Raw genomic sequence first — 26607 nt, 5'->3', positions numbered from 1 at the left:
TTTAAACTAAAATTTTTTATCCTTTTCCACAATCTTTCAGTGTCTGTTTGATCGCTTACTTAATCTCAGATAACTACAGAAATCATTAGCTGCATTATCATCTATTGATTAAACAGCCAATATGTCCTCAAAAGAGCTTGTTCACCAATGTGTGAAGATGGTGTCACTAAATATTTATATCAAGTTGAAAAAAATGCATGAAGTTTTCTGGTAAAAGGACTGTCATCCCTAAAGAAAACTTCACTTTCAAAGGTTACATGCAAATAAAAACAACATCTAGAGCTCTTGCTGGCATTTCCTTTTTCAGTGGTAGTTTTAATACACCATTTCTTCTTTCACTTTGTGGTATGACCTCTTTGTAGTATCCTGCTTTGTGATATGTAAGAACTGACAGATTTGACTGATAATTAGTATTTTGCACTGATAATCTATAATTAGCCACCTTAGTAACAACAACAGGTTTCTTGCATCACCGAGATACTATATTTTCTAATTTTTAAAATTCTTAATTACAAAACAAAATTGTGTGTCTACCTGACTTTTTCTGCCACTTCCTTATGTGGCTGATTTGAGGCAATCAAGAAATCAAAATAAATCTTTTCCTATACTATGGGGGTACTCTTGAAAGAGATGTGGATAGGCCTAGCTCTAGAGGAAACAGTCTTGCAGAAAAGAAAGCCCCAAATGACCAAACCCCCCACATCACACAGTAGATAGGGCTTGAGGAGGCCACCTAGTTCATCCTTTCCTATTTGCAGAGCAATGACACAGCCAGTAATTCCCCATTTGTGTTTGTGCATGAGGTTTCTCCTGGGATAATGCCTTTCCCTGGCAGGCATCAGCACTACGTTCTGTACCTGGCAAGTGTCCCAATGAGGGCAAGACCCGGGAGCAGAGGAAGAAGAGCTGGGTAGTTTAGATGAAGAAGGAGAGCCGAGTAGCTTATATACTTGCAAGGTTTCTTCACTTGTCCTTTTCAAATTTAGTAATTCCAGCTTTGGAGAGATTTCTCCCTCCTGAGCCAGTTCAGGACAGCAGACATAACAGCACTTCAGCTCTGTAGCCAGCCAAATGCAAGCAAGCACACTTCAAGTTAGGGGCAATTTTACAGTCCTGCTTCATTTATCAAACCTGACGTGTACTGCACATTATGATTTCCATGTAATGGTTTGACTGTAAATTTACCCTCAGCAAGATCCTTTTATATGCATTCAAACTAATTTACCTCTCGCTGATCGAGTCCTAACTTGTAATTTGCTTAAATGCAAAGCCTAAATTGACTAAATCAAATGCATTTGCGCAAACTCAATAAACAAAACCATTACCCACTGAAATAAGCAACTCTCCTAAGAGCATCAAATGCTTCCTTACAGTGGAAGAGTTGGCTCAGGAGCCAACCACCACTCCAGCTAATGACCATGTTTCTCCCTCTATTTCATTAGCCAGTCTGAGGACTCTCGTGTTTTTTTTTTTCCCTGCTCAACGGAAGTGCAAGAAGCAGACACAGTTTTATCAAGTACTCCGAGCAAAGCAACTAAAGCTCATTTTCCAGTGTAATGAAAAGGAACCAGTGGAGAAAGATACATTTGAATATCCCTGTTAATGCATACATTAGCTGAGCCATAGCCATCAATAAAGATCTCAACCACCTAGCACACTGTATCCATTTGTGGAGAAGGTCATAAAATTATTGGAGCACTGTGTCAGTACATGTTTTTTTATAGCAGTGCAAATAGGGTTGAGTCATACTGATCTGCCTCCGACTCAGTGCTTAGAAGGGGACATTGATTTGCAATTGCAAAGTAATGATTTAAAAACTAACACACTGCCATCCATCAAGAATGCATTCAGTCTCTTGATGAACCAGAATCCACCTGAAAGGGATGGAAGACTCTTATCAACTGCACCACAACCCACCCAAAGTATTTCACTCGTGTAAATTTATTTCAGTGGCTTTATAATTTAAAGGCAACAGTGGCAATAACAACGGAAGCCAGCATCTAGTGCTTTACACCATCTTAAGAAAACGTGTGTTGGATTTAAACTATTTGAAGCTTCATGCTTATTGAAAATAATATCTGAATGGCATGTGGTTCACAACACACAGCAATAGTTGTTCTAATATGGAAAATTATTACTGTAGGGCTGTACTGCTACACTAAGTATTCTCAATGGAAGTTCCCACCATGGGTACACCTTCAAGCTATGATGCAAGGGAGGTTAAGCAGCTAAGTTCATTCTGAGTCCAAATGTAAAGTATCTAGTTACCATGAAGAAAAAAAAAAAGAGTTACCAAAATTAATAAGACAATACAAACATTTTTTTCTGATACGTATAAAATAAAAATATAACCAGAACGGAAAGTCTTAAACTAGCAGACTAATTTGGGGAACTGATGACTCTTTAATACAAACAATTAATAAAATGTTGCATTTCATAAATTCTTATCTATAAGTTGCTTTAGGAATATTAGCTCATCCATTTTTCTACTAATAATCAAAAGTCATAATTTGGGTTGACTACAAACAGCATGTCCAGGAAATGAAGTTATCCAATGCAATAACTACACTATTTTATTTTGTCTGTTTCTCCTTTAAAATTTCTGCCTTCAGTTCCCTGTATGTTAATTTCCAACAAAAATCACTAAGTCTCTGCAGTGGTCTCCAAGACAATGTGTCAAAGAATTACATACAGACCTACCCAATACAGACTTTCCTCAGACATGCCTGAGCAGCTGGGGTGCAGCTTCGTATAGATTGGCTCTGAACAGGCATGGCAAACAAAGGAAAGGGGTCTTGTGTTTGAGAAATTATTCTGTACCGCATGGACTCTCGGCTGTCCCTAGTGCAGGTGACAAGAACATGAAGGGACTAGGAATTACCAGTGCTTTGTAACAACTACTACTTTAAAAAATATTTCTATTAAGGATTAATGGTGGTTAATGCCAACCATGGGGAACTGCAGGCTTTGCAGGACGGCTGCCAGCTGAGAACGTGGCATCACGCACTTCTACCAACAGCACCAGCAATCCAGTGCTCATTCTCCCTCACTAGCAGAAAAAGTTGCCAAACGGCAATGCTTCTTATAAAGATTTGTGTATGCAGCCCATGTTTTGTGTGACAGGTCCTCACTCAACAACTGAGATTAAAAAAAAAAAAAAAAAAAGAAAAGAAAAAGTGACGCTGGAAAGGCAGGCAGGTGAGGGAACAGGAGGGAAGGTGCAGGGCAACACTGAGTGATGACAGAGAAAGCTTTAAGAAAGCATTTGTCGAACAGCAGCCACTGAAGGAATTCTGCCTGCTGGGCTGAAATTTTAGATATCTAAAACACTAAAATGAGCACCTTTGAGCACATGTTCTTGTTTAATTTGCTTCCTAAATTTGCAGCTAAGCTTTGCCATGTCTTCCCTGCCTAAAAATGGCACAGAAATCCAGATGCAAGAGCTCAGGCTACTCAGCAAGTTTCTTCCCTGGTAAACAAGAATAGAATTTCCCAATACTGCTAAGAGAATTAAGTTCCTGGATCTCAGTCTTGGTGTTTATTTTTTTTTTAAGACTTTTTAGAAAATATACTACTTTTCTATACTGAGAATTCCTCTTATTCTTCATGGTCTTCATATAGAAATTGTAGTCCAGTAAGTAGTATACAAGGATATGCCCACTGGAATAGGCCCAGTCTAAAAGACTTTCAGTTCTGGGTTCATTTCAGTTACAGTTAGGACACCCTGGGCACTAAGGGAAATTCATCTTTAATTTCCTGAGGAAATAAGTGATGCAAAGAACCAGCAAAGCCATGAAGAAAGCCACAGTGGTGTTACTTTCCTTAATTCCAATGCAGGCAGAGGTTTACCAAAAACCACTAACAGTTTTTCCATCCTTTATGGAAAACCAGTTACCACACTCAGAAGTCCTCTGTCCAAAACCAATTCATTCAGAGTGCAAGGGTTGCCATAGATCTTGAAAACAAAAATGAGCTCTAGGGGTCAAATCACTTTTGTTTCTCAAGAGTATATTCCACTGGCATTACCTTGCCTAAAGAAAGTGTTGTGTGATCTACAACTACATGGCAAAGCTGAAAATTGCTAACAGTGCATATGCTGTGGCCATGATGGATCTACCAGGGAAGATGCAGCCCCAGTACATCTGCAAAAATCACGGTCTCATGAAAGAAATTATATAGCTGAAGACTTTCAAAGGCTTGTTAATACAGGGGGGATGCTGTGTCCCATTTCTTCCTTCTAAACTGTTGCCAATACTGTGATGCTGTCATCAGCTGCACAGGCTCTACAAGCACACAGATATCTCGTAACAATAGAATCTTATATTACATAAAAATTAAATATAATCTCACATTCTCCTCTCCAGTTGTTGGAAGACAGCTGCCAACCAAGTGTCTCTAAAGAAGGCCTAAATATACTGCAAACCCTCTTGTGCTTGCACAGTACAGAGTGATATTAGCTTAAAAAATGTCAATGAAATCCAGTTCAACTCCTTTCTTTCCCTATGTGCCTTCCCTCAAAACCAGACATCCTTGTCTACAGCAATGAACAAGAACTTATTTAACAAAGATGCCAAAGGTGCATGTTCTTCATTTTTCACAGCAGTCAGACATACACATATTGACAGTCTGTCTCTCGATGATCTGCTTATGGTTAGTGCTGTTTCAAACTAATAAACAGAATAAATATTCATCACTCACTCCCTTGAAGCTTATTTAATGTGACTGGAGAGACAAGAGCATGAAAGAGTCAACCATTGTGGCAATATAGCTAAAATCATTCTCTTTGTGGGTAATGAGCAACTGCATTGAGGAACTGGTGGTTTTTTCTAGCTGGTTTCTTCCACTGTACGGGAGACAACATTTTGTTGTGTGGTCTCCAGACCCAATTTGAAGAAGTTGATGAAGAACTAATGTCCCTCCAAGGCAACGATGTAATTAGAGGAAACACCGTAGAATAAGAAGAGGCAAATATATTTGAGGTAATTCACTGCGAGCAAGACTCCAGTCAGTAGCAACCATTTTATTATGGTATTTCTGAATTGCCTTCTTGCAGTTCACTATCAGACATTCTATTCAATCCCTCTATTTTGTTCTAAGAGCTTTTTTAAAGTGACGCCAGCTGACAAATGCATAATTACTGTATGTACAGCATGTGTTAAACTTGTCACAGTGCTTCTTTCTCAGGAAGCATCAGAAGCTGGATTAGGACTGAACCTGCAGCAGGCACTGTATGGGGGAGCATCATGCCCACCTGTGTAGTCTGGAGTCTTCCTCCCCTGACAGCTGTTGCCAGACCATTCTCCCCTTCTTAATTACGAAAAAAAAAAAAAAAAGAAAGTCAAACACTATTTGTCCCTTTTGGAAGGAGAAGGTAATTTATCTTTTGTCTGATGCACAGAATACAAGCATTATCAACGTCTCTCTGAACTTGCTCGAGCTTGAAGCAAAGGAGTAGGCAGAATGCTGGCACTTGCACAAGCCCAGTGCCACAAAGCTGAGGCCACAACAAACAACACGCAACTGGAACTTCATTTCTTCCCTTCCCTCCCTCTCAGGGATGCTTGGGACTGGGCTATTTGCTTCTACTTTGTAACTTGGTGGTAACAGTGTGAGGGGAAGAAGGGCTGCGGGTCCTTTCACTGACCTGCCCTCTAGAGAGCCTCTCCTGGTGGCACCACGGGCACGCTCCTGTCCTTCCCCATGGCCTGGGACCCCAGGTCATTCTCCTGGGCTGCTTACCTGGAAAGCCGTTCTCCTTGCTGGGGAAGTGGGGGGAGATAAAAGCGACACAGGAATGTGGCTCGATGTTCTGGGTACATTAGCCCTCTTTATTCCCTCATAATATGGAGAAGATTCATTTTTCAGAATCAAGACAATCATCATTTTTGCTATTTCCTCCTCCTCTGTCACTGAAGAAACACAGCGAAGCCTATCTACACTGGTTTTATTCATGGATCCAAGACTAAGTAAAGCTTTTCACCATGAACTAATGATTGTGAGCATCTCTAGATGCCCAGCTTGTGGCACAAGTGCCAATTAATAAAAAGCGAACGAATGAGCCACGTTCACTTTTTTGAGCACTGCCCTCCTGAAAAGCAAATTCCTTCTGAGGTGCCCTGTTCTGGGAAACAACTCTGTCAACTGTAATCACTGCTCACATTTTGCAAATTCAGCCACAATGTGAAAGATGGATTATGGATTTGCTTGATATATAACCCCACAGTAAGATCCTATGCTTCATTTTTCTGACATAAATTTCTGTGCATGCCAGTTTGCATTAATATCATCATATTAGCCATCTTTCTCCACTATTTCTGCAAATGCACTACCAAAATATCTTCATAAGCCCAGTGAAAGGGCTACTTCGAACCAAGTAAATAATAATCCGAAAAAAACAAACCGTTTTCTGGATGACATATGTGCAGATGTTAAAGTTTGGAACAGTTAATTAGTCCTCACATCAAGTTATTTTAGCTTAAAAATAATTAAATTATTTTCTAAAGAGGAAGAAAGTTGTTCTGTGGTAATAGGCAGTAATTAGTGGCTTTTTTAATGTTGCTGCTACTAGAAAATACATAAATGCATTTCAAAAAGAAAAAATCCATCTTTCAATGGCAGAAAACAAGCAAATAAGTCTGTAATCAATATTTTCTCAATGCTTCTCTTGTATATTTTAGTAATTTTTGTTCCATAAATGACTTTGAGCACATGAAAATAATTTTCTTGTTAACACAAACTTCATCTGAATTGTGCTCAGAATACAAAACTTCACAACATCTTATATTGAAAGTGCATAAACTTACTGTGAAGAGAGTTGCATTGTAAGTGCCAGGTATCTTCATCAGGGAGAAAAGACAAAGAGTACCTAAGAAAAATCATAGTGGGTCAGACATTACTGAAATAAAGTTCACTTCAGTATACTTTACATTTCTACCTACAGAAAAAGCTATACGATGGGTGAAGAAGACCGGGAACATCTTTGTGGAGCAAAAAAGATTAAATGCTTCAGACATGATAGTAATTTGATTGTACTCTTCTCCAACTGTCTCCCTACACAAATTTTGGAAGCTGTCAGATGCTACTGGAGCTCTTTATGTATTTAAACATAACATTTTTCATCGCTAGAACAGAATTAACACACTGAGCAGCAAATAGGCTTATCTGCCTCACTTCAGTGTTGTAGCATAAATATAACAGATTATCAGCTGGAAGTAGAAGTCATTATGAAGTTCTTTATGGATCCTAGCCACAGAGACTAGCAGGACAGTATCGACTACACCGAGAAGAAAAGACAAGCAATGTGAATGCTGTGTTGCCTCCTAAATTGCTTTGTCTTGCATTATACTTTTAAATCCAAGGAATTCCACTTAGCATCATATCAAAAACATCCTTTACTGACACTCCTTTCTGTAAGATGTTTTATGGTAAATTTTCAGCCTGGTGCTCCATGGCATCAGGTGAGAACCTCCACATTAACAAAAAAATAGAACTATACATCTGCTCTATTCTCTGCTGCAAGTCAGGGCATCTCAGATGCAGAATTAAAGGCTAGTGCAGCTTTCATGTCTTCAAAAGAATGGCAAATCCTTATGTGAATGAGTTTCAAATACTTTAAAATATTTTTTTCCTTACCTCTCCACCTTTTTTCCCTAAGGAGATGAAAGGACCAGGAAAGGTGCAGAGTTGGTAGACATTGGCAAATATTGTGTTCATGAGGGAAATTTTAAAAGCCTGAATAAATGTAATGCTCTAACTCTTTTATATTAGTTTCTAAGCAAGCCGATGTCTGGGAATATTGGCAGAGGAAGTTTTTGGTCTCAACCTGCATCTCAGCTTGTTTTTCATGGACAGAAAGCTGTAACTCAGCCCAGTCTGAAGCACAATTGCAGCAAGACCATGTTACCGGTAGAAACGGTTATGTATGGCATTCTCTGTATTATGGCTGCTTGATCCAGTCTGATGAAGAAGATCTGGAAAGTATTACCAATATGCAACAAAACACTATACAGTGTGCGTTTCATAAATCTCCCGCATATAAATGCGGAAGCAAAAACAGATAGGTTATGTTGTTACAAGACATTCTTGTTATTAGAGAGCATAAATTATTTTCCTTTCTGAGACATTCTGATATATATCACTGCTGAGTAATAGATGCTGTCCCCACCTCTACCATAACATTGAGAGTTTGGTAATTCTCAATGCCTCTACTGGCCTCTGCAACCCCTCCAAGGCACACAGCTCAGGAGTCCTACAAGGACCGTCACATTGCTACAAAGGGTTTACTAGCTCAGCTTGGCTCTCATTTTTCCCCTGACATCATTGCCAATATAGTTCATAATTTCTACCAACCCACTCACTTCTTGGACCATGAGGTTTCAGCAGCCCATTAGAACATGTGAATTGGCACTTTCAGTCAGGGTCCATCTGCTCTGACAGGGTTCAGAAAGCAGCCACAGACATATCAGAGATGCGATAGGGGTAAGAACATGGCAAAAGCCTTACCAAAGGCCTCATGGGTCCCTATGGGCGACTTAACTCAGCCGTGCCTCTGACAGCTGCAGAATGGCTCATACCCATTTATCAGGCAGGAGTTCTCTCTTCTGAAGCTTCAACACCTCACAGAGAGCAGACTCTCCCACAGACTGGCCTCGCCTCCCGTTTTTCCCTGAGCTATGGATGTTTTGTATGGGAGGTCTCCCTCTCCCAGGAGAAGAATTTTTCCCATCGGGGCATACACATAACCCAAGAGAGTTTATGAAATCAGAAGAAAACCTTTACCCACCATTCCCAGTTGTTTTCTTTACTCCTGAAGCTTTTAGCCTAAAACTCTTCTTTCTTTGGGCGTTATGTCAGGCTGGTGCACCCCTACATGTCTGTGAGGCTGAGAAGGAGCAGGGAGGACCCCTTCCTTCTCACCAGAACAAACTACACCAGCCTCCAGCTTCTACCCATCTCTCTGAAGAGGTGATCACAATTCAGCTCACAGCAAACAAGGTCCAACATCAGGCTGCCGTCGCTTTCAGCTGAACAAGGTAACATTCAGTCCAAACCATGTACCAAGGCAGTTCAAATTTTGCTTTGCTACATCACCAGTGCCTTGTTATTTATATAAATATTCTATTTCAGATGTTGATATTGATTTGACACTGTTTAGTTTCACTGAGCATTCCCTTCTCCCCTTGTATTAAAACAAGAAACAGGGATGCTTTATTTTGGATTACATTTTACAGTATAAATCTTTGTCTAAATATTTTTCTGTCCTACAGGACTGAGACCTAATCTCATTTTCTACAACGCTGAGCAAAGAAAACTAGAAACTCACTCTGCCATGCAGGCAATTCAACGTGCACACTTCTGGACTGCAGGGTAGCATTGATATTTGATCAATACAGGTGGGTGGCTTGGGTTTTTTTCTTTTGTTTTTGATAGATTTTGCTAGAATGCAAAATCCAAACTTCATACTGTAGCTTTAGAGATAAAGGCACAGACATTTTAGAAAAAGTAACCATTTAAGAATATGCTCAACTGTCTATGTTTGGAAATTGCTTGACCAGTTAGTTGTCTGCAACTCCCCAAAATACTCCAGCATCATACAAAAAGGAAGTATTTTCTGCATGCCAACTATAAAAGCAAGTTGATATAAAGTTTAAACTTCCCTGTGAAAATTTTTGGCAAATTATGCCAAATAATTGGCTAAATATAAGGAGGGGAAAAAAAAAATGCTATTTGCTGTAAGTGCATTGCTACCAAGAATAATTGACTACTTGCCAACCAGTCTCTCACTGTTTAGGTATCATTGGTCAATGAGCATGGGGATCATGTTCTTGACAGGGGGAACGAGGATGAGCCACACACTCTGAATCATGTTTCCAGTGTAATACATCTAGTATAAGGAAGGCAGCATACAATATACTAAATTCTTAAGAAAATCTGGCCCATAAAAGTTAGAACTGGCCCTTCTGTTCCTTAATAAGCTTCAATGAGACCCCAGAGACAATTAGGCTGAATAATTCTGCTTACTTCACATTTTCTATTCTTCTGATATAAGACTATTCAACTTTTTCTGCTTTTTTTTCAAAGGCAGCTAGCTATGCTCTGAGGACAGTCTGAAGGGGAATAACAACAAGCTATTCCTGGGGGAAGGCACACAAGGAAGTGTTCTATTAGGGTAAATTTGCAGAGGTCTCTACTGTAGAAATAGATTTAACAGTTTTCTCTGAACTTTGCATCAAATTTGCCTCGGTTTTCTGTAACTGCTACACATCTCCCAGCTAAAACAGATTTCTACACTAAACATAAAGGTAAAATTAGGGCTCCATATTGAAGACCTGGCCATTGCCATGACTTCTGAGATTGATATCTACACTCAGCACTGAAAACTACTATTTCCTTGTTCTCACACCCCCTTGCCAGAGGGTAGACAGGAGGTGCATTGATAGGGGAGCAATTAAACTAAATGAAGCCAAAAGCAGATAAAAGCCACACTGAAATGCAACGAGCCAAGGCATTCCTGACACAGTAAATACTTAAAAGTGATACAAAAGGTCAGAGGAGAAATAAATTAATAGCATTTGTATCTATGCTGTTTCATTCACAAATGAATGGCATTTGTAGGAAGTGTGACACAGATGAAAAAGGATTTCAGAAAGACTGGGTAATTACAGCAGTTATTTAACATTTCTAAGCAGGTCTTTGGATGATCATTGAGAAGAATAAAGAGAGGAAGTGTAAAGGCACAAGCCTGAATATATTGAGTGCCTGCAGAAGCTGAACTGCGGAGTGACAATGTAGACAGTGCTGTCCCTCTCCACTTCCACACACACCACTGACTTCAGGGACACTGCGCCAGAATGGAGGGACTGGAAGACAATGGAAGAGGTGGAAGGAAGGGAAAAAGAGACAACAGAATCAGTTGGGAAAGAAAATAAAACTGTTTCTGAATGGGAAGCAGACAAAGAAATACTACATTAAGATTCAAATACTCCAAGAAGGGGAAAAGTTGCATTCCATTAAGTTTGGGTTTTTTTTAGTAGTAGTAGTAATTAATAATGAAATTGTCACAAAGCAGAGGATCGGTGTCAAAGCAAAACCTTGACAAGAAAGCCAACGGTCCAACAAGACTCAGGAAATGTCACTTTGAGGTGTCCCACTGAAACATGTACACCCCACAGGGACATGACAGTCACGGTACTGACACTTTTCTTAAAAAGCAACCAGAAAACTGTGATTCACTTCACTCTTGCTCATTTTGGTTCTTAAGCAGGAGGAGCCCTTGGGAAATTGGTTGGCAGGGGGAGGGATGGTGCCAAGGTTGTCTGTGTTATCAAATGTGACCTGGAGCCCTGCGGTGAGGGGGTACAGAGGAGAGGTCAACCCTGGAAGTGAAAAGAATCTGTGGTTCCAGGTGCAGCAAGGTTCAAGGGTGTAAAACCAGTTTTTCTTTTCTCAGGAACAGGAGGGCTGACAGAAATTTATAGGACCAACAATGACCAAATGAGAGACTACAAGAGAAAAACAAAACTAATTTTCCACATCTATATTATCTCTTTAGGATTTACAGAACAGATTCCAGATGAACTCTCAAACTGAATTTCAGCAAAAATTTGTAACACAAATTGAGAAAATTAACACTAGCTAGTTATCAGCAGCAGATGGTCTTTGCTCACAGAATAAACAAAATTCAAGTATGACACAGCTGAATTATTAAATGTAGTAATCTGTTACTGAAGATGACACTATAATAAAGTCATGACTCATGAATCTGTTGAAGGTTTTGAGAAAGTTCATGCAAGCATGTTGATAAGGAAGACTCAAAAAATAAAAACAGACATCAAAACTGGTTAAAAAATGACAGATGAAATTCAGTATGAAGTATAAAGTAACTAATATGAGGAAAAAGTCCCAAACTGCATTCACAGTGATTCAACCATCAGCTATGCCTTGCGAGGTTACATAGCTGAATAATATTTCTGGCCTTTTCCTCTGTTCATAGTGTAGATGGAGCACACTGGCACAGACAAAAACATCACACAGAGTAGATCTTTACCTTTTGTCCCTGTCGTACTAAAACTGCTTAGATATTGCTAAAGGGCTTTATAAAAGAGTGGGAGTGCTAAAATTACCCAAAAGTAAAGGCAGAGACAAATGAAGAATAGCCACTTTAATCAGCATTGCCCACACTCAGCATTTCTTGTGAGGCAGCACCTAATAAACAGACGTGGGATACCAGTGCTGTCACTATCAGCATAGCTAATTATGCAGTTTATTTGTACTGTTTATGCATTAATTTACTTTTTCCTAGAACCAAGTAAGTGTTTTTAGAATTTGCTGTGCCACAGCCACAGAAGTCTTGGCAAAAAAAAAATAATTAGTTCTTTCCTAACTTTACCAACAGTGCACCACTGGCTTAGCAAGTACTTCTCCACTAGCTCAGTTCCTCTTATAATGATCCAAGCAGATTTGATATAGGCAACTTAGAAATTTTTCAGAAAATATAAAGAGCAGAATATTGTAATAATGTATATTTTTTGTATGTATCCCCAAAACACCCACATTGTGGTTATACAGAAAAATTCTACTAATTATGCTGAGTTTTCACTATAATTTTCATGTATTTGAACTCCTAACCATGTCAGATTTCTCTGTTCTCTCATTGCTAAACCCAACAAGAAGAAAAATCTTATTTCTTTTTGGTTTACAGTGGCACATTAAAAGAACCAGCAGATGTTTTTGCCACAACTCCAAGGCTGCACAGGACGGTTTCACCCTTATCAGACCTCACAAATGCTGCTTATTTCAAGATCAAGTGTTTTAAACAAAAACATGATCTCAGACGGATGTCACCTGGTTGCATCCAAAGATTTTACAGTCACAGAAGCAAAATGCTATACAGAATAAGTATGGGACTGACACACAGGAGAAAGGGAGTCAGGCTGTGATACTGAAATGGGCAACCCTCAGCTCTGCCCTTCACAGATAGGCGAAGCCCCACAGCAAGAGCTTCAACACCATTTCACCTACTCAGGCTCTGGTTCTGACTGAAAGAAACTCCCTTCGTGCAGGCTGAATCGGATCTTCCAGACAGCTTCTGGAAGACAACAGCTGAGGAGGAGCACCCAGAATAAGGGTTTAGGAGCTCATTTGCCTCATAACTTACAGAGCAAAATGTGGGAACATGCTAGAATATAACTAAAGCAACCAAATTAGGTTAGAAACCCTGATAAGTTTCAGACTAATCCAAAATAAGGCCAGATTTAAATCAAATGTTTCTTCTCAGATTACAGGAAAAAATGAATAAGAAACTAGTTTCCAGTTGCTAATCCAGTGCAGCCCGGGATCTGGAACCTTAGTCAAACACTCGACCATTTCCAAGCAATTACATGTTCCCTCGTTTATTCTGGGTCATTTGGAGCTGGTCATGTATCTTCATGTTGATAACCCACAAGGGACACTCCAATAACTCATGCGAGCTTGCTATTTTCTGCTATGCAAAGCTTTCTATCCCCACAGCATCACTGTGCTGAGATAGCTTGATGCTGAAGTTCTACCTGCCTGATGCACCACCTCAGATAAATTAAATTATGCACTGTGCGACTAGCCAAGGGTGTGCAAAAAAGACATTAAATTATACACATGACTTCAGAAAGTCAAAGAGCTGTCAGTGCAGCTGACAGGATGCACGGCATGAAAGCAGACAGGAGCACACTAGTAGAGATCTGATGTATATAGTTAGAGCACTATATAATATTTTAAATTCTCACCTTCTCTAAAAGACACTGATTTATTTATATTGGGGGAAAAAAAGGGAAGTAGGAAAGGGGAGCAGACATTATGAGACGTACATACTCCATTTCGCGGCTCCGACGTTCCGCCAGCCCGCATTTGGCGGGGGGTAGTGACTTCCCCGCCTGTACCCAGGGGCGCGCAGCTCCGCGGCGGCGGCCGGGACGGGGCGGGGCGGGCGGCGGGGCCGGCACCGTTCGGCCCGGTCCAGCACGGCCCGGTCCAGTACTGTGCGGTGCACCACCGCCACCTGCCGCCGCAGGAGAAAGAGCCAGGAAGTACCGCAGCTGCGGCAGGTCCCGGTGGAGCCAGGACAGCGAGGTCAGGCCACCCGTGGCAGAGTGCGGAGATTTCACACGCAGAGGGGCGGTTGCCTGACAGGGAAATAAAGGCGTGGGCACTGTAGGGCTGGACCCCCGCTTATCCCAAACCGGCGATGAGTTACAGTGGAGAGCACACACACATTCAGGTAATAACCAGGTGGCAGCTTCACTGCTCTGAGGGCATGTGAAATCCCGTGGGGGAAAAAAAAAGCACAGAACTGACTGACCTGCAGGACCCGATCTAGTGATCAGGATGCCCACGGGAACCGAGCCAGCTCCACAAAACCCAGGCATTTTCAAGAGTGATGCATTAGGGAATGTCATGCTAACACAGAGGGCAAAGCTCATGTGGCAGATGAGGTATGGAGACTTCAGCTCTCAGTGTGCATGGGTGCTACTTTACTGGTCTTACAGTGCCACAGGGAGAATGAAGGATCCTTTCAATCATCCCAAAAAGGACTAATTGATGGTAACATCTGCAGGGATTTTGAACCACCACCACCACCACCACCACCACCTCCATGTGATTTGGAACAGAAGATTTGAACAGCAAGTTACATTCCCACTAGAGTTTAAAACCTGTACGTGAAGGGTGTCCCTGGGTACTGACCAAGTTTAGATCTGATCTTTGTCCAGGATTAAGGTAATTTCCAGCAGACCTACAAGCAGAGAGAGCAGATGTACCACTACCCACCTCCTGGCCTCCATGAATGCCATTAACTGCAGGTACTGCTCAGGCTGGGAAGATGCTCGTTTAGTTGCTCAGTCCATAGAGAGGGGATGGGGATGAGTCGTACTAACCAGAAGTTGTGGAGAAGCTGCGTCACAAAAGCCAGCCCAAGAGAAGTGCAGCAGCTTCAGCAACAATCACCCCCTATCAAGTCAGCAAAGATTATTCAGAAGTCAGAAGGCAACACGAGCAGGTGCTTTCACTGGCATCCAAACGCCTGATGCCAGCTCCCGACAGCTGGCTGTGAGCTCCAAGCACAGCCTCCCTCCATAGTCAGAGTGTGCACAAGTTCCCTCTCCCACACCTGTTCTGGTGCCTCAATAAAGGGTGAGTTGATGCTGTGGTCTTCTCTTTGGGCAACAGACTTGTACGGCCTCTGTCTCCCAAGTACCTAATTTTCTGAAGCTCATGGACACTTAATTGTTTTTGAGACATTCCCTCCTCTCACTCCATTTGCCAAAAATGGCTGAAGTCTGCTAAGAGATTCAAAAGTAATTAGGGGAAGACACATATAGGCAGCGAGATTAGCCCAGACACCTTTCCTGTGGAAACCAGGCTAAAAGCCACAGTATTGTATTTATTAAAACAGTCCCCTGAAGTCAGATCTGTGATTACCGTACTTGTGTTATTGGCAATATGGCAGATTTTTAAAACAATTTTTGGAGAATTATATTTGATTTCTACAAATCAGATTGATTCCACCCCTTCTAGCCGCAAACAAGCCATTTATGAACACTTTTCCCAGCTGTTACATGGGAATAATAATTACCTACCTGCCTCAGATGTGGTTTGTGTGCAAACACAAACAGTGGTTTGAAGATCCTATAAGCAATGCTTTACATAAAAAAAAATATTGTAAATATTGATGCAAGTATGTATTCATTTTACTCATTTTGAATGGCTGCAACCTTTTAAAAATAGCACAACAGAGGTCTACTCCTCAGATATATTTAAGTGTGATACAGAGGAAGTCATTCATTTAGCAAATCTTTTGCCAAGTTAGCTTTCTGCTGCAACTTAACTCTTAGTAAAAGAATGTATTTGATTGGACAGTTCCATTAGTTTTAAAAGGAATATCTGACAAAGAAATAATGGAAAAAGTTTCTAGGAAGCCTTTCTCAAATGTTTCCTTCTCCATCTGTGCTCACTGGATAAAATACATCTCCTTAGCCCCTGAATTCCTCTCAGTCATGCCACTGGGTACTGAAAGGCCTGAAGGAAACTCAGCCAATGCTTCCACCCATGCAGACCCATTTGTAGAATCACAGACCAGTAGAATCATAGAATGGTTTGGGTTGGAAGGGACCTTCAAGGGTCACCTAGTCCAACCCCCCTGCAATGATCAGGGACATCTTCAACTAGATCAGGTTGCTCAGAGCCCCATCCAGCCTGGCCTTGAGGGGGAGGATCTTCCTCCTCCCTCCCACCTTTGTGGAACCTCACCAGCACATTCACACACGCTGCCTGTGGAGCTGCAACACGAGACGACTGCTTTCTTCCCAGAACCTGTGGCTATCCAGGGATGGTACATCTGCTTCACGCAAGCTGGGGCAGTACAGAAGGCTATGGAAAATGAGCACAAACTCTTTGAAGAGGGCAGGCAGCATGAGAAAGGTGTCAACAGCCCACACAAGGACTGCACACCCTTCCCCCTGCCCCCAATATACATTCGAGGATGATTTTTGAGAATAAACCCAACCTTGCATATTCCATAACATCCAGGCGTGCTGCCCCACTCCTTCCTTCCCCCATCCCAGTCCTGCTGCACCGGATGCATTCGTGCCACTCTGCTGGCACATAGTTGCACACTAAGTGTTGAATCAATTAATCTGTCAGCTGGGCACAAAAAAAACCCAAACCTGTGGATGTGTTTTCCCAAGTCATCAGCTAAACAATGGTTGGCTGCCAAATTGCCCCAAATAAGGAACCCAAGCAGTGTTGTCTTCTTAATTATAAAAGATTTTTATCAGCTTACCTGAATGCGTTTTGGACTTCCTCCTTGTGCCCTAATTGAATTATTTAATTATGAGGAATTAAGAGCCAGTATTTTCAATTAATGCTGAGAGGGATGATGTTCCCTCATGTATACCCAATAAAGGGTTATATTACAGTTTTAGCGAAGGTGTGCTGTGATTGCAGCAAAGTTTTAAACTTCTAACCAGTTCTTCCTTTTCCAGCAGGCATTGATTTTGCAAGACTGTTGCTAACTTAATCAATGTCTCCTTTTCACCCACAAAACTACAAACTATCTACAAAGACATAAAGTGTGAAATTAAAAAATAATTACTGCTTGTGTCAGTTGTGTGTATTTTACATACAAATATAAGAATTCAAATGAGAAAAGAAGTCAGAAAAAACAACATTTAATTATAAAAGAGCTTTTTAAATTAAAAAAAGATAATGGCACTAAACCAGAAACAAAGTTATTTAAGAGATCATAGCCACAGGGTGGTTGTAATTTTACACTGAAACTGTACAGCTGTTCCTATCATCTGCACTTTTCTCCTGATTAAAATAACATCTAGAGTTCCAGTAACAAGCAATCTTTTACAGAACTATAATGTATTAGAAAATGCACATCATTTTTGTATTACATGACAAAAAACCCTTACATTTATTACATTAGATTCATAAATATTTACCTAAGCATTGTACTGTTTTTCTACTCTACTGCTTAGACTTAAAGAACAGGGAGTGTAGTTTGTTCTACTGACAGAAGTGACTTGTCTCACAGGGCTCACCCATAGTGGCACAGTGCTAAACCACCCTGGGGTACTCAACGAGACGGAGCTTCGAGGGGAGCACAGTCACATTAGAACAATTTCCTGTGGTATTCATCCTGCGTTTGAAAAGTGTTCAGTGCTTCCTTTCCATATGAAGGCAGCCTTTGACTTCAAAAAACCAATAAATACTTGCACCCCCAAAATTGTTCATATGCTGTGAATAACAAATAGAACTAGTAGATGTCTAATTTTTCTATGACCTTTCAGAGTTCTGTTTCACTGCTTAAATATAAAATGAAGAGTTCCAGTGGTTACTTTGGGAACAACATAGTCAGGGCCTGTATCCAAAGCTCAGCAGAAAGACCCTTTATTCCTTTAATCAGCTTTGATCACATAAAAGAGTGTCATTCAGTCCTTGATTGTATGTAGAATATTCCCCATGAGGTCAATATAATTCTGTGTGTGCACAGAAAGAAAATATTTCATCCCAAGGATATAATTTCACAGTAGTTATTTCAGGTAGTCAGCACACAGGTGTGAGCGCTTAAGCACAGCTGAGCTAGTTTACAAATCAATTGTAAAGCAGTACACAAATTGGTGAAGCCCAAAGTGTTGCTGTGGGACTGAGGCTCCAGAGCCACTGTCCACAGCTCTTTGTGCTGCAAAAAGCCACGTCAGATTGTAATTCATTATCAGTGAAGTCCACGGGGACCTTTCAGTCCTTCTGTGCAAAGAGAAGGATTTGCAATAGTTTACCACTGGACTATTAATTTTTGAAGTGGTTCAGACAGCATCTATCAGCCTCAGCATTTCCAGCCTCATCCAGGACAGACCAGACATAAAGCTGATGGTAGATAACATCAAAAAACCCATGTGAACTCCACAGCAGACTTTTCCACTGATTTTGGGGGTTTGCTACCTGTGGAATTCAGATGACAGTTTCCCTCTATAGTTATTTTATTCTTCCTGAAAGTTTTTATTGTGCTAGTAAGTGGCAGGTTTTGGCAGTTCACAAAATACATCTATCAGATGTTCAAAAAACCCCAAAACCAGTATAAGTAACACAGCTGCATCTCATTGCTGAACAACCAAAAGGTCTTTCCAGTGCTTGACAATATTCCAGAAAGGACGCTGCCAAGAGTGGTGAGCTACAAAAATGACTCACCTTGTCACATGGTCCTCTTTTTTTTTCTTTTTTTTTTCTTTTTTTTTAAATAATCTCAAGAATACAATAAACTGGAATAAGAATAAAAAATATTTTAAAGACCTAGCAAAAAAGCTGCATAGAAAGCATTTTCACAGTTGCTTTTAAATAGTTTTCATCAAACTTTACCTAGAAAGTGAACAAAATCAGGACTTCCAGAGACAAAATACATTGCATTGCAGGGTTTTGTGTTTTTTTGTTGGTTTTTTTTTTTTTTCCTGTGAATTTCACACCTGGGAAATTCATATGACTGATTTTAGGTATTTTTAATACTGTACCACTCAGAAGTGCTCATCAGGATTTGGTTCTCCAGTGTCCTAGCACTGTACAGACCTATATGAACACAACTCTACACAAACAGATTGTAGATCTCTAAGACAAAGAGGTTAAACATCTGTTTGAAAAATAAATTTTTCTGAAACAAGATCTACCAGATGGGAGGTAGATTAGTGCCATTAAAATATTTAAGGTACTTATTCTCATTTCAAATATGAGTGGGAAAACTGTGCTATATCCAAATTTTGCTGTGAGTAAAACTGAAAATTTATTGGTAATCACTACTGGGCTTCCAACACTACTTTTTTTTTTAACTGGATAAAGTTCTATTAATATATTTAACAGTTGAATGTTGAAAGGACACATTATCCCTTTGAAACATTCAGCCTTACAAAGTAAGTCCACAAGTTGTTCATTTGCCATGAGTTGTGAGCTTAGCTCTGCTTAGATTTTATAACCCACTCGGCATTTGGGTTGAGTTGGTACAGGTCCTTCATGTAGGTATCATCATCAAGGCAGCGTTCTCCTAGAAACAGAAGAGATACATGGTTACATCAGTATCAAAAGCCAAAGAAACAATTTTCAAAGTTTCTGTCACTGCTTTTGTCAGGTTAGGTTTTCAAGCCCTTTGTGTGCAAAGGGACAAAAAGAAAGGACAATGCAGCTAAAACCTAGAAGTGCTCTCGCCCTTCCCATCTGTCTTGGGGAGGAAGAAGGGAGGAGCGTAGGGGCTGTGTCACCTCTGTGGCATGTTCTAGGTCAGATTTTTCACACAGACCACGCACATGGGAGCTCCTCTCTGCAAAGGTTTAGGAAAAGAGCAATGCCCTGGTCCTCTTATGGTTCATATTTACATAGAAGCCCATTAAAATTACAGGTTATTTTCCCATTCTTAAATGGAAAGTTTCAGCAAGGTTTGTCCTCGCTAAGAAGGTTTACTCCCTATCCTGCTCCTCTTGGTCAGCAGCTCTGCACAGCACTTGTAAAGGTCACTGCCCTAGGAGGGAACAGCAGTACAGAGTTCTTGGTGCGTTACAAGCAATTAATTTATGTCTAGTAGCGATGATGAAAATAGCATATGCTGATCCATCAAGATCTGCATGCTCTTCCCATTCCCCAACAGGCAAAGCATTATCTCATGCATTTGCAGCCCTACAGCAGAGCCCCTCTCCCACTCCACCGTGCCAAGTGGTATAGTTTGTGTGCCAGCCAGACATTTCAAGCTCCTGTGCTCCTGAAGCAGTAGGTGAGCAGAGGTGGGATGCTGCAGCTGGGTTTGTGTGCCCTGTGCAGAGCAGGCGAGAAGGTAAGACTCCTGTTCAACCAGGCTCGGTCTCCATCTGCTCATTCTTCATCCACTCTCCTTGCGAGGTGGCAGCCTGCCTTCCCTCCAGGATTTTTATCCCAACCTACATGACCTGTACTGCCCACGCTGCTGAACTCAGCCCTCTCCCGCACACAGTGCAGTGTGTTCAGGCAGTGAGAGCACAGAGACAGTGGTTTGCCATGTCCCTACCCAATCCTGGTCACAAAGCAATGACAGAAGTCCCACTCGGTGCCCTGAAGCTCTATGCAGTACTAAGTAAATGTCTGGAGACTTCAGCAGCTCCATCTGCCAGAGGACAGGATCAGAGCATTGTTCACGCTGCAATTATAAGTGTAAGCACATGAGTGTCCCTTGAGCCTGTCAAGTCTTCTTGCTTTTGGGGTGTCTCTACGTGAGTGAGTCACATTGGGCAGAAAGAGAATAGCAAAGATCAGGACAGCTGGTTTACTTAAACATGTACAGCAGGTTATAGTCATGGAGTTTATCTTATCTCAACTGAGTATTTGTAAGGGCTGATTAAAGTTGTAATTGTCTGGAAGTATTTAGACAGAAGAAACATCCAAGCTTTTTATCCTATTCCATAACAAAACAAACCTGCAACAAGTAACGTGTTTTCTCTGAGATCCATACTATTTCTGTCATATGTTTAAAGTGATAGTAAGTTGTTTCAATTTCACTGCAATTCTGTTACAAAAACCTTCTTCTACAGTGACCAAATCTCTGTAAAAGAAAAATATACTCCTATCCTTTAAAAAAAGTCTTAGAAATGTCTGTACATATTGAAAATGCAAGAGAACATATGATACATTAACCTGGCATCCGGCTATCGTAGTAACTTCTTTTTCGCCATCAGACTTAGTAAAAACACTAAAACATATCTGTTGCACGGAATATAGAAAACTGTTCTTTTTAATTTACTTTAAGTCACTTGGTTTAGACACACACACACAAAAGTAATTGATTTAAAACAGTGATTAACTAAAAAGGAAAATTGCTGGAAGTAGCAATTTACATACAGGATTTAAACTTGCAAAGTAAAAAAGTACAGGGTATTAATGTAATTTTATAACTTCAAATAAAGTTTAAGAGGTCACAGTTAATAAGAAAAATGTAAATGTAAGTCCAATCCAATACTGCTTTCTAGTTATATTTTTTTCCCTGAGCATATGAAAAATACTGTGATTAGAAACTGATCTCCAATGCAAAAATACTTCTGCATTCACCAAAGAAAATTTCAGAATTGTGTTCAAAATGATCCTTTGGCATTAACCTGACCCATTTGCTATTTGCTTTAATCAAGAGGGTCTAGAAAACAGAGCAGGAAAGACAAGCTGTTGGAAAATTTTATCACTAGGTCATCTTTCTGGTTGAACATTTTTCCCCAAAGGAACCTGCAAGCAATGCTCAAATGCAGAGCATGAAGGATTGTAAGATCACTTATTATGCCTCAATACAAAGAGATGAGTAAAATGAACTTCAAGCACCTTCCTATCCAAGCTTTCTGTGCTTCTTCACTGTGCCTATATACCAGGAACATCTGTTATGGCTGTGAGCATCCCCTTGGAGAGACAAGAAGATACTACTGATATGATGATCGCACCAACACCTCTGCTTCCTTCTCCCCAAGGTTAACTGTCTGCCTTAGTGTCAGGGAGAACTGGGAACATGAATAAAAATGCAACCATAGTGAAGCCAATGGATAACATGTCAAGGAATCCTATTCTATTAATAGCAAAATAAGTTGTTCAGAAGCCATTCTTACCAATATTTCCTCCTATTTCATAAAGAAAGACGTCTTCTTTCTTTAGTGTTTGGATATTTCCACTGTCAAGAACAAAACACAATAAATAACAGTATTGTGAAAGAGCTTGTATGCCCGCCATGTAGACATCCCCAGGAAAAATTAAGCTAATTACCATCAGCAGCATAGTTAGAATCATAGAATCAATGCCCTGAGTTGGAAGGGACCCACAAGGATCATTGAGTCCAACTCCTGTCACTGCACACAACAACCCCACAGTTCACACCATGTGTCTGAGGGTGCTGTCCAGTCTCTTCTTGAACACTGTCAGGTTTGGGGCCGTGACACCTCCCTGGGGAGCCTGTTCCAGTGCTGCACCACCCTCTGGGTGAAGAACCTTTTCCTAATGTCTAACGTAAACCTACACATGTCATAAACCCTTCATTTTTATACTAATTTACTGATACAATAAGTGAAAAAGCATGCTAGTGCAAATGAATAGCCCTACAAGTGAGTAATATACTACAGAAAAGATAAAATAAGATAGATGTGAAGAAACTGTGGGTTTTGGAAAATTCCATTGTTATTAGCAAGTAGCCTGATATTTACCCTCTGATTTTTCTTTCACTGCTGCTACAAAAATAAGTATTGCCCTCAAACATTTCATATTTCTGAAAAAAAGCCTTATGGTTGGGTGGGAAAAACCACATTCTTGCTGGTTTTAATTTTGCTGCAACTAAAAGAAGTAAAAACAAAAAAGACAGTAGAAGAATAAAGTCCCTGTATTACAAAGGGATTCCATTATTCTCACTCCTTAACTGTAATAATATCTGTGAAGGCACAGCCAGAAAATAACTTTCTGTCAAAGTGTAAACTTCTAAAAACAGCATTTAGGAAAATGCAGCTTCTTAAGCTCAACTAGTATAGCACATTATTGATTTAGCGTGAATACTTATACATGGTTGCACTCATGTGTTAATTTTTTTTTTTCTAAGTCTATTCTGATTTGTTACTTTCTCATAAAGACAAATGTAAAAGCTTGATTAAAACTTCTCCCTTTCTAAAGGTATTTGGATGACTCAAATGTAGTTTTCCTTTTAAATCACTCCACATGCACAACATATGCACATATTTATATTCCAACACCTATACTGTTGCTATATATAAATGTATTTTTTTACAAAATATTTTTTTCCTCTTTTCCTCATTCCTTTGTTTCCTAGACTTATTTACTTGAAGTTCCCTTCTGTCTTCTTCCCAGAAAGTTGCAAAAGTATTCCTGACCCATCAGATTAAACAGCAGTTAATTTTTTACTAACAGCATTCATGTATTCCTGAAGGCTTCATGAGCTTTACTGACATCAGAAGTACTAATTTAATTCCTTGAGCATGTATTCTAACAGGCTAAATTTGGCTCCAAAGTTCATTAAGTCACCTGGATTTCAAGTATTTTTAAACTTTTTTCTTGATATAATATATATTGATATAATGTAATAGATGTACATATAAATATTTGCATATAATATTCTTCCAAAACAACAACAAAACAAAAATGTGTTCGTACCTTTTCTGGCTGAGAAACCTGGCTACTATATCACCGGCTTTCAGTTCTTCTGTCAGCTGTATTGCCATGGAAACTTTCGAAAGATGAGGTGCTTGCACCCGTATCACTCCCTGAGGAACATCAGCCTGCAAAGCAATAACGGTGTTAGAACGAAGCAGCTTGCAGCTGGCTTTGATGCGCTCCTCAAAACACAGTATGGCAGAAGTAACTTGGTACAGTGCTCTGTAAGTACATTGAACTGCTATCTACTACACTTCACTGCAGAAATACGATAACTACACAGTAATTCAGTACATTACATCAGACCTTCAAATCTCTTTTTAACAGCAGGGAGAACTTTGGAACAAAAGAACAGTAGCGTTTAATTATTTTTCAAAGATGTTAAGAATAACAATTACTGCTATATTAAGAACACACTTCAGCATGATAAGAAGCATATGAGACTGATACGGAAAAGACTCGCTGCACACATGAAAGCCGGGAAACCTCCCTGCACCACCCCCCACTAAAACTTCCAGAAGAAAACTTTCCAGATTCATTTAATCTGAATTTCATGTCAAAAAAAGAAATCACAAAGTATTCATGGGTAAGTCCACTTTAAGTGATCCCTCTTTCCAAATATAGTTTCCTTTTAAAACGGCTTTTTCTCCCTATTTTTCATTCTCCAGAATGTATTCAGCTGGTCGAACTGCAGGCATGGCTACGTAATGGATTTTTATTTTATTTCAACTCAAAAATTCTAGGTGACGAATATCAGTCATATTAGTTACAGAGAAGAAAGGCTCCAAAGGACAGTTTTTCTTTTCAACTTGCAATACATGACATGTGAAGTTACAAAAGGATTAATTTATTTGTGAATAAGGTCCTAATTTTTGTTCCTGGAAATCTTGAGGTAATTTGGCTATTCATATTACATTACCATTTTCCCAAATGTACTCATTTTGATATGAAATGTAAGAGTCTCAGCAGTCAAAGTTGGTTATGGCAATTCATGCTCTTATTTTATCCCTACATTTACTGCAATTTTATGGCTGAACACTTCTACCTCCATAATCAACGAACAAATTTGGGCACCTGTGAATCCAGGATAGCTTCTCTGAAACCATCTGAGTTAAACGAATATAGAACAAGTAAAAATGTGAGCAGAATCAGAAGCACAGCTTCCTGAAAAAGCTAAAGACTCATTACAGTACGAGTGATGAGCTATGGTAATTTTAATCAAACAATCCTTCTATATCCAGTCATTTTATTTATTGATTTAAAAAATACTAGACGTAATAACTATTTATACCTAAAGCACTAAGATCACCAAATTGAGAATTTGCTTCATAGTAATTGTGGAATCAAAAATTCATAAGGTTACAATGGTTATTGAAGAGCAACTCCCTAAATTTATCCCTAAATTTGTAAAATATTTTCTTTAAAGCTTCCACCTATGGAAACAATGTCTGTAGCCATCGGCTAGGAAGTTAACACCCGCTTAAACATCTTTTGTCTCTTTCAAAACCGTTGTGAACCTGGCAAAAGGAAAGGAAACTTTTGAGGATGAAACGGTTATTTACATGTGTCTTTCAACATATGGTCTTTCAACATGGTAAATTTAAATTGGTTTTCATTTTTCTATAAACTTCTGTATCATTTATCTCAGTTGATTTTAATGGGGTTTTTCCAACCTTCAGCTAGATAACAGGGTTTTTTCTATACAATGGACATATGATAAATTATTTAAAAACCAGCCTGCTTTGAGCGTATGAGAGAAGGAACAAGGAATGTCCACAGAGCCATAACATTACAGTCACAGATCAAACAGAATAATTACTTTGTTTATTCAGACAGAATCACTATTAACTCAGCTAATGAGTCCATTTTGCCACTTCCACCACCTGCACATACAGAAGAACTCATGCTCAGCTGCACAATATGTTCATGGTCCTCAACTATATAAGAGAACAGATACTAAGCATCCTCTAGCCCATTCACTGTGGAAGTCAGTGGGAAAGAAATGTGGCCATAAAATGTCTAGGAGCAGAGTCACAGAGGACCTGCTTTCTGCACAACACAGTTCAAAACAACCAGGTTAGGGCTCCACATCAGATTGACAATATGCTGAAGGGTGGGTCACCACTACTTGGCTTGCAAGTCTCCTCTCCTGTCCCACAGGCTCTCTTGGCATGAGGTTTGCAATGCTGAAACCTCTGGCTAAGTTAGGCACTTCAACACTTTAAAAACCTGGAGACAGATACACCCTTAGTTGATGGAAAATACACTGGCCCGCATTCAGTCTGCAGCAGGCACAGCAGTTGCCGGTGAGGTATTTGTCTTCCTTCAAACCCCTTCTTTTCAGAGGGACTTGAATCTGTATGTCACAAAAGAACTGCAGCTGCTTGGCTATAGGATCTGGGGTGGGTCTCTTCCAGATTCTCCTGTTGCATTTTGCATGACACAAATATTCATCAGACTAGATGAAGAGAGGAACAAAGTGACTATGCAGTATTTTCACTAACGATTCAGACGATGGAATATAATATATATTCATGAAATGTGAGAATGATACCAGGCAGGAATGGGAGGAACATTATGAAGAACAAGACTGGAATTCCAAAGGATCTTGCTACATGCAAGATAAAATCTGAAAGAAAGGAGATGGAGTTGTTCTCTTTGAACTGCAAAGTGTTGCACTTAATTTGGGACAAAAAATTGTAAAATGACATAGACAAATGACTTAGCAGGTAGCAATTCTTTAGTAAATAATCTGGCAATGCAGTGGATAACAAATTCAGCAAGAGTCAGTAATGTTATACTGTGAAAATTCAAAAAGGTTATGCAAACTGAAGGACTATAGAACACAATGGTTATTCTAACCTGTTAGATAAGCCCAACAGCATTGCATTGTACTGCTAACGTTACTGTTTTGGAATAACTGCAACATATAGAGGA

General features: G+C 39.9%; 1 protein-coding gene across 6 annotated transcripts in view; it reads right to left on the bottom strand.

The window, feature by feature from the left end:
- Positions 1 to 17182: 17182 nt before the first annotated feature.
- ARHGAP18 (Rho GTPase activating protein 18) overlaps positions 17183 to 26607 on the bottom strand; it is a 94418-nt gene continuing 84993 nt past the window's right edge. For all 6 annotated transcript variants that reach the window (XM_065834326.2, XM_065834327.2, XM_065834325.2 and 3 more), the window contains exons 13-15: positions 23671 to 23795; positions 22128 to 22189; positions 17183 to 19564 (exon numbers count right to left, since the gene is read on the bottom strand). In XM_065834326.2, the coding sequence (XP_065690398.2) occupies positions 19473 to 19564; positions 22128 to 22189; positions 23671 to 23795 (279 nt within the window). In that variant the 3' untranslated portion in view covers positions 17183 to 19472. The remainder of the gene's footprint in view (positions 19565 to 22127; positions 22190 to 23670; positions 23796 to 26607) is intronic.

This window comes from Patagioenas fasciata, chromosome 3 (assembly GCF_037038585.1).
Source record: "Patagioenas fasciata isolate bPatFas1 chromosome 3, bPatFas1.hap1, whole genome shotgun sequence".
Lineage (NCBI taxonomy): Eukaryota > Metazoa > Chordata > Aves > Columbiformes > Columbidae > Patagioenas > Patagioenas fasciata.
This window is presented reverse-complemented; position numbering and strand designations above follow the sequence as displayed.